At 42.4% G+C, this 9145-nt stretch overlaps 1 protein-coding gene across 1 annotated transcript; it reads right to left on the reverse strand.

Annotated features, from left to right (window-relative positions):
- Positions 1 to 2989: 2989 nt before the first annotated feature.
- On the reverse strand, positions 2990 to 8833 carry LOC109735224 (uncharacterized). Its single transcript, XM_073500434.1, has 11 exons — positions 8435 to 8833; positions 7870 to 8027; positions 7433 to 7655; positions 7213 to 7352; positions 6899 to 7104; positions 6367 to 6501; positions 5938 to 6066; positions 5175 to 5563; positions 4261 to 4471; positions 3929 to 4122; positions 2990 to 3770 (listed from the first exon to the last, which is right to left on the reverse strand). Exons 1-11 carry the CDS (start codon positions 8794 to 8796, stop codon positions 3566 to 3568), a joined length of 2352 nt encoding a protein of 783 aa, XP_073356535.1. The 5' UTR covers positions 8797 to 8833; the 3' UTR covers positions 2990 to 3565.
- Between the last annotated feature and the right edge of the window lie 312 nt (positions 8834 to 9145).

Raw genomic sequence — 9145 nt, forward strand, 5'->3', positions numbered from 1 at the left:
TTCTATACATGCACGAAGACTTCCCAACTGTCATCAATGAGGTCAAGCCGGCTCCATTATGAAAGTAACGACGGCGGCACATCGACGACTCGTTCTGGCGACAGTAGTGGTCGTTCGGTGTCTAGAGACCACGGTGTTATTTTTAGTATGTTTTGAGTTTTTTTTACTTCTAATGAAATTTTATAATACATCAGGATATTTTTCGCAAAAAATAAATGTGGATGACCTTGACTAGATTTAAGTCGCAAACAAAAAAACTACCAAGTGATTAGATTTTCTCCTCCTCCTGTTTGACTGCGTTGTCGGTCCCTCCCGCCTCCAATAGTACTTGGGTCATGGAGGTGCAGAGGACCTCTCCCCCTGCCAGTGGGAGGCACCCACCCTGCTCTCATTCTTGTTTGGTTTCGTGTCTTGGTTGGGGATGTGTGATGGTAAAGATGTCTCTCGCTAGGAATAATGTCTCCCGCATTTGATCCACATCTCGATGGTGTGTCTTGCATTGAAGGGTGTGTGGACGTATGCCTCCATTGGATCTAGTGAATCCAATCAGGTACGGGTCTTCGATGGATCTATTTGGATCCAATCTCCGCTCATCTTTGTTTTTACGTTTACAAGCTTGATCCTTCCGATCTACGACTCACTTCATTGTCGATGTTTTCTGTTTTGATGTGATGGTCCTGCGGGTCGTAGCCCAACGACTTCGTACCTATTTACTACAACAAGATTTGCCCAATCCTGATGAGGAGCGACCAATGATGACAGCGCGCTTTCGGCTCTCTTCAGTGCTTACAACGTTGCTAGGTGGTCCATAAACTTGGTTCTTGTTACCTCTGGTGTTCTCTATCCTGTCACAATTGATTATGAATAATTTGGAAGTTTAAAAAATACTATGGATCACCTTCTATGGGGAGAGAGATTGGTGGTTCGGAGAATCTCGCAGGATGTGATGACCTCATCAGCGATAAGATCAGACGACTTCTGATTCCCTGCTTCAACTCCAAGTGCAGTAGATCATAGTTTCATGGATCTATAGAACATTCATCGACTAAATGTAGGCCACACCAACTGTGTGGAGCTAAACCACCGTGAAACAACTTGTTTAGTACTCTCTCAGTTCAGTATTATAAGGTGCACTATCTTTTTTTAATTTGGATGCATATAGACATATTTAAGTGTGTTTTTTCATTCATTCTAGTCTTTATGTAGTCCATATTAAAATATCCTAAACATCTTATATTTGTGAACGGAGGGAGTACTTACTATTGCAGTATTACCATATTGAGATATCCAAACCTTGACTAGATTAAAGCCCTAAACACAAAGACTCCATGTGATTATATTTTCTCGTCCTTCCGTCGACGCCATCATCGACCTGTCCTGCCTCCAATGGTCTTTGGGCCGTGGAGGTGCGGAGGAGCTTGGGCCCTGGCCAGCGGGAGGGACCCGCTCTCATTCTTGTTTGATTTAGTGTCTTGGTTGGGCGTGTGTGGTGGCGGCGATACCCCTTGGTATGAATAATGTCTTCCACGTTTGATTCCCGTCTCAATGGTGCGTCTAGCGTTGGGATGATTATGGGCAGATCCGTTTTCAAGGTGATGGTTGGAGGACTGCTTTAGGATGTCTTCCACGTTTTTATTGGTTAGACTCAGTAGCGACGATTTTGTGTCGTTATCTTGTTGAAGGCGTTATCGTCTTGCTGATGTAGTAGCCTTCATTAGTTGATGTCATTAACCAGGATGAAAACCCTTGTCTTGGCCATCAGCCGACATGATGATGACGACATGAGATCATGTACCTCTACATGAAGGCGTTGCAATGGAAGAACTCGACTTAGTCATAAATGTTCTATTCATCTCTTTGTAATAATTCGACCATGATTATCTTTGTTTTGTGCTCTGCTTAATAATTAAGAAGAACGGGCTTGCATCATAATGATGACAGGGGTCTCAACCTCTTTTTTGAAAAGAAAAGTAAGTTTTAGTGGTAAATGTTGTCAGTGACGTACTTCCAACGGTGATGAGAGAAAGGCCAGTCCCTGCTAATCAACTATCGCATCTGAAACCTGGAGCAAGAGAGACCAGCACGCCAAGCCTTCCCTACCACGAGCATGCGCGGATGAGAAGCAAAGCAGCGTGTCGCCATCAGGCAGGGCCATCACGAAGCTATGCGACGGACATGACGAAGTCTAGAATCGCTCCATATCCCATCAGAATCAACGCCATGGGTCCTCCAGAATCGTCAGATTTGAAGTGCATAATCATGAGACCACAGGTGAAGCACGCACGGAGTAGATCCCCACTGAGAGAAGAAGCTCCAACGGAAGCAATCGGAGCCATTCATCGCATTCCCCAACGAACCCATGATGCAATGCAACCAACTGGGGCACCAACCCAACGCACCCATGGGGAAGCACGCCTGGCACAGTATATATATACTCACTCCCATCTCCCCACTTGAATCTCTTCCAACAATGAATCCCAATAATGCGCTGCACTCGAGCAGCAACTACTACTGCATCTGCATGGATATGCAGAGAGAGTAAACGGTTTACAGTGATATCGAAACGGATTGGAGTAGCCACCCAGTGAAAAAACGTAAGCAGAGGACCACACAAGAAGTATACACAACAGCCATACGGAACCGTGGAGATTGGCGTGCCAAATGGCTGGACTTATTTTCTTGAGTATATGATACTGCCAGGTTTCAAGAAGAACGAACCGAGTCCAATAATTTGCGCCTTGGGATCTAGCCGGCGTAGAAAACTGTGGACTTGGGATCACGGGTCCATACTGCACCAACTGGTACTACTTAACTGAGAGTGCCCCGTGCATTACAAGCATAAATAATTGCGTCACTACTCACTAGCGAAAGGATATTTAAACTAAGATAGGCTCCGAGAAAATGTACTAAACACGCTTCAACAGGTCGCCACTAACTTTCTACTTACCTACTAACAACGATCGAAACATAGAAAATGTAGGCATAGATGTTACATGCAGCTCATCTTAATTTAAGGAAGCCCCAATCTCATTCAGAGTTTCAAAACACAAGACAGCGACATACAACTAGCCTGATGTGTGAGTCATGGTTCAAAACCAATATCCATTCTCGCACATTATAGTTCCATATCTAGCATCGGTAGCACCTCAACTAGCGCGGCGCATCATACTAGAGCCATATGTCAATCTGGATATAATCTATAATGTTTGTCTGATTGAGTTTTGCCATAATAGAGAGAACTCTGTAGCTCGACACAAAAAATTCTATATAACTATCCACGATACTGACCTTAATTTTGACGGGGAACGACAGATGATGCCTGATCTTAACACTTTAACGCACAACATTCATTTGTGCTATTCTGAGGGCTCCAGTTGGCCATGTGCAACTGCAGGAACCCACAAATAAATGGCTCCGCAACCAACAATAGTGTGGACTATGAGCGGTCTGATCCAACGTATCATTCCAGGTTGCCAGATGTCACCACAGCAGGTAATGATATCGATTACTGCTTCCATGCATCACCGCAACTCTTGCAGCATGGTAAGCCCAGAGTATCAGTTCATTACTTCGCAGACATATCATCCATCCCCAATGCCTTCATTAGAAATGCGTACTCGAAGGCTGTCTCCTCGCACCGCATGAAGCGTCCACCCTCACCAAAATGGCCACTCTGCATATTAGTTTTGAGCACAACAGACTTGGAACAGGATGGGCACGTGACATCTCTCACTTTCGAAACCCACTTGGCAGCTTCCCAGACTCCTACCCTGTCAAACAAAAAGGGAAGTTTGACAATTCAAAAGAAAACCAACAGTGCACAACTAGAAACCTTGAATACAGTCTTGTGAGCTGAAAATTTCACATGGAACAGTAACAAATTATCCAAACTGTAGTATCGCAAGAGTACAATGAGGTGGACAAAAACCTTGTATCATTAAAAGAGGCAGTCACCAGAATTGAGGGGTAACATTTGCCCGGAGATAAGTTGTCATAAGGAGAATAACTCCGGATTGCGTCAAATTCAACTGGGATATTAGGGTCACCAAATTCTTCGTAGTCCAAGATGGTGAGAGGTAACGTAGGATCCAACATTGTATTGCAGATATCAAGAAAGGGGACCTGTTTCAGTATAAATACATGTCACTGATACTTGAAAGCCCAGAAACATCATTTACCAGTAGAAGCAAAGAGAAGGGAATAAGCACAGCAAATCCCAGATGATAAATGATATATCAATGGATGAGCTCAAAGATTTACCTTGAGAACTGCAGCAGAGAATAAATTTGGCAGCATATTAACGACCGCCCCAACCAGCAAACTACCAGCACTGGAGCCCATAGCACAAAGACGACTTTCATGCACAAAACCTTCCTTGATAAGATGCATACCACATGCCGCAAAATCTTGAATTGAATTTATCTTGTTGATTTTGGTGCCTGCTATATGCCATGACGGATCCCCTCCACCCCTACATAATTAGGCTAGGGAATTACAAACAATCGGGAACATAAAATTTTCGGTGTCAGTCATAAAATGCATTTCCTTCTAATCATAAATGGAAAGTCAAAAACAACTGTCTTGTCATGTTTTAAAATTTTATTGTGGAGCATGCAAGAGAAACGGCAAATGGTATATCACACATTCACACCACATGCTCAGCCAAACTCTATTTATTTATTTTTTGTGGGGAAGCCAAACTCCATGTTGATAACCTCCTAATACCGCTGGATGGAGAAAATGATAGAACTTTGTGACTATTAAATGGCCACCTTTCAGAATTCTAGCAAATTACCTCTGTGACATGGATCACCGTATCAGGAACCTGCTCTACTCCAGAACAGTGAAATCAGGCAGTCCTTTCACAAGATGATGGATCAACGTCTCGATATGATAGCAGCCTAGGACCTAATGTCTCTTTCAGGTGAAAATAAAAATTAACGTTCTGTATACTATAAATTTGGTGAATAAAGACATCGTGTTGCACACTTGTAGGAAGTCCAAGTATAGGGTGCAGGTATGCTAGTCTGGTGCTTTAATAATCTAGTTCATCAAATGAAAATGCACAGTTTCGCATGCTGCAGTAAGTTGTAAGATGAGTTGGGAAATACTGAATGATGATGGGGAAGTGCAGTCCTGTAAGCTGAAAAAATACCACAGGCATCAAACTGTACCTAACATCAGCAAATGCAAGAACCCAACCTCGAGCAAGCAGACTAAGCCTGTCAGAACACCAGCTTTTATCCAGATCTTCTCCATAAGCTCCATATCCATATAAGATCCCAGGCGATTCTCCATGAATATGAGCTTCCCGTGAATACAGGATCACTAAAGGTATCGAGACACCATCATGCGAAACAACTTGGACCCTCTCACAAGATAATAACTTGGAAAGATCACTCCAACTTTGTGAATCTTCAATAAGCTGCAGATTTTGTTGGATGCTTGAAACATTGGATTGTCCTACTGTGTATATACTTGAACAAAGGCCAGTCACTTCCTCTTGATCAACGATAGTAAATGTCTTCTTTCTCATGTCATAATCCACAGTTAAGTCAGGAATCTACAATAAAGCAAATTAAACATTTATTCGGAAAACTTATCTCTAGTAACACAATAGATGCACTGTACAATAACGTTGCTCAATTAACATAATAAAACGCCAGATTAACATGATGAATATTTGGTTCAATTATATTCTTCTACATGATACACAGTTCGATTATACACTTCATGAAATTGTACAGCATTATGTGAGTGGCAAGGGATAGAACAGGTCTGAGTGTGTAGAAAAGAATTTGCTAGGCGCTATTATATAAATCATAGAGTGAGATCCAGGGAATTGAGAAAAGAAGAGCTGAAACCAATATCAACATAGAATAAAGGAAATGCCCATTGACACAGATAAATAATGAGAAACTTTGTTGAATGTTGTACCACTGGTGATGACACCACCAGACGAAAAGTAGATGACATGAAATCATTGTTGGGCCCAGGAAGAATGCTGCATAAATTTGAAGGTATTGGGAAAAACCATGGAGCGAAATCACCCAATTCCTTTGGCTCCTGGAAGATAAACAAAAGTCATTAGCACAAATAATACACGAGTGTTCAGAATCATGAGTAGCAACAATCTAGCCCATAGTATGAAAAGGTAGAGAGAATGACAATAACAGAGTACAGGTTATACATTGGAAGTGCAACAGATAAAGTGAAATTAAGACCGTCAATGCATCAAGGTGGGTTAAGTATTTGGTGATCTAAATCATTATGGTCCAAGACAAAGTGTGTATTACATCTCTAGGAGTAATATGTCAAAACATACAAATAGTAATAGGTTAACATGACATGAGTCAAATATCATACCTGAAAGTCGATCTGGACTGGCAAATCGATGGAGCAAAACAGAGGAAGCCCATCTTTTTGAAGAAAGAGAACTAAATGTTCGTGAAAAATATCCATATCCTGAAACGTGCAGTCCGGCCCAGGGAGTGCCACAACCTAGCAATAGAAATACAGGCAACAACTTTTTAAAGTATGAAGTCTAATGGGAATAAATCTAATGCATATTCAGCAACAAAATGCGTTCAGGCCACAAAAATGAAAAATCCATACTAGCAATGAATATGCTACTTATATACAGATGTCATCACCACTTGATATGGAAGAACTCAATGTTGATCACTGACGAAGATATTTTTGTTTTAACAAATATCACTCTGTTCACCAATATAAGATGTTCTAAGCCTGATTTGAATGTATATAGATGCATTTTAGTGTGTTCACTCATTTCAGTCCGTATGTAGTCCATATTGAAATATCAAAAACATATTATATTTGTGAACAGAGGTAGTAATAAACTCTGCCTAGACATTTACATTCTGAAGGAGGGAGAGACCTGCCATTTATCCATCAGTGATTTTTCAGCTCTACACCTGGCCAGGTAGTAGCCTTCAACTGCAGTTTCAGTATCTTTCAAGGGTGCATTAGTAAGAATATAGAAAAACCCATTATGATGCTCCAAAAAGTACTGTACTTTGTTGGTGCGTTTTTGTACAGGCCATAAGCCTTCTCTTACATTACCAGATTCCATCACATAAACCTGCAGCAACACAAGCACAAATCAGAAAGAACAATCGAAAACAAGATATATGTGGTAAACGTCGCAAAATGCATTAGTATTTGGTATAAAGTTGAAATAGAAACCTTCCTCAGATGATGTCCTTGTGTTAGAATTCACAGTGATATACTTGAAATCTTTTGTGCTTGTGATATCCACACAACAGTTTACATCATCCTCCATGAAAACTAAAAGGCCGGCCTCATCTGACTGCATCTTTTTACAGAAAACCCTATAACATGAAAACATATCAAATACAGTAAAAGACTACCAAGCTTCTTGAGCTTAACACTCTATTGCAGGAAGACTTACTGATTGGGACGTAGAGTCTCATCACAGACAGTATAAAGTAAATTTTCACTGTCGTGAGCCCATGCTAAACTGACAATTCCCTTGTCTGGCGGACTAAAAATGACATGCTTAGACTGAAGATCTTTCACTTCCAGCGAAAACAGTTCACCCCCAGATGTATCGAGAGTATATGCAAGAAACCTATGATTGGGAGATATTCGACAACTCCCAATGTGAACATAACCTGCATAAGTTACAAAATGATCCACTGATAAGTCTTCAGGCGCAATCAAATAAAATGTCCTCATCGCAAGAAATCAATGATAATAAGCAAATAAGCAATGTCCAATTAACTGCAGTAAATATAATAATCAAACTGCATTAAACTATACAATTGAAGCTCACATCAGTATATTATGTGTAAATATGGAGATTACTTTATGTAGCAAAGCACGTACCAAATTTCTCTGCAATCTCATTCCAGTCAAGCAACACTTCTTCCTTCTCCCAGTCAGAAAGATAACTAAGGAAACGTCCTGCTAAACCACCAGAGGACCTCAGCTTTCTGGACAAAACTGGGTACTCCATTCCGTTTGGCACATACTGGTAATATGACCTGGATACACAAACATGGGCTATGTAAGACACACAGGCAATTGTATTTTGTTGTGCGGCATCATTTATGTAGCAAAAAGTATTTTAAAAAGTGCTTTCCCGTCTTTCCATTAGCACTTATTTCCTGAATAGGAGAGTAAAAGCTATGTTTCTAGTCAGAAGCATATATAACAAGTGCAACACGTCCAAGGAGATTAGACCAACAATGCATTCCACAACCGTGTATTTGACAGAACAGTTCATTCCATCTGACATGACCAACAATTTAACACTAAAATCGTGCAAGAAAAAACATAACCCTACACTAGAAAAGACTTCTGTGATGCTATATTAGAAGGATGCTAGCGATACAGTTCCACGTCATGCTGTACGGGATCAAACGAAATGGAAAAGTACGCCAGTACGAACCAAGGGCCCCAGGGCTGAGGCGGGGAAACGGCGGAAGGGGCCAGCCGGGCGCGCATCTCGGCAGCGAGGCGCGCGCGGAGGCCGCCGCCTCCGGCAGCACCAACGAAGGCGTCTGCGTAGGCGTTCTCGGCGGCGAGGAGGGCGGCGAAGTCGGGGTCGGAGGTGTCGCGCATCCAGTGGTAGGGGTCGCTCCACGACCTCCCGTGCGCCGACACGGTGAAGGGGACTTTCTTCGCCACAGGCCGCGGCGGGAGGGTGTCGGTGTTCGGGGGATGCGGCTGCGAGGGAAGGCGGGAGCGGCGGCGGCAGGTGGTGGAGAAGAGGCGGAGCAGGGCGGGGAGAGGGTGCCGCCGGTGGAGCATCACGCCGGTTCAGACGGTTTTGCAGTGGGAAGCCTCGGACCTGGGGTTTTTCTAAGGTTCTAATGTTTTTTGTCGAGAAAATTACGTACTCGAACTGCTGGCGTGTAACACAAACATCCCAAAACTTGCAAAATGTTTAAATACGATTATGAACTACACAAATATTCAAAATAACACTTCACGGTCTCCTTTCCCTTAGCCTCTCCATGGCTCGCTCTCCAAGATTCTGGGTACCTAAAAGGATGAAGAACGCAGACGAGACAAGAGACATCTACGGAACAATTTTATTTCACACATACGAGACGTTAATTCAAACCCCTTTCATTGATCCCCACAACAAATACAAAGG

This window comes from Aegilops tauschii, chromosome 5 (assembly GCF_002575655.3).
Source record: "Aegilops tauschii subsp. strangulata cultivar AL8/78 chromosome 5, Aet v6.0, whole genome shotgun sequence".
In the NCBI taxonomy this organism is placed as follows: Eukaryota; Viridiplantae; Streptophyta; class Magnoliopsida; order Poales; family Poaceae; genus Aegilops; species Aegilops tauschii.

Bases quoted from the DNA above. Each gene is read 5' to 3' on its own strand.
- LOC109735224 (XM_073500434.1), bottom strand. From the start codon at position 8,796: ATGCTCCACCGGCGGCACCCTCTCCCCGCCCTGCTCCGCCTCTTCTCC. The intron at 7,656-7,869 runs GTACGTGCTTTG...TAACTTATGCAG, and splicing joins TGAGATTGCAGAGAAATTTG to GTTATGTTCACATTGGGAGT. The intron at 6,067-6,366 runs GTATGATATTTG...TTTATCTTCCAG, and splicing joins CAGTCCAGATCGACTTTCAG to GAGCCAAAGGAATTGGGTGA.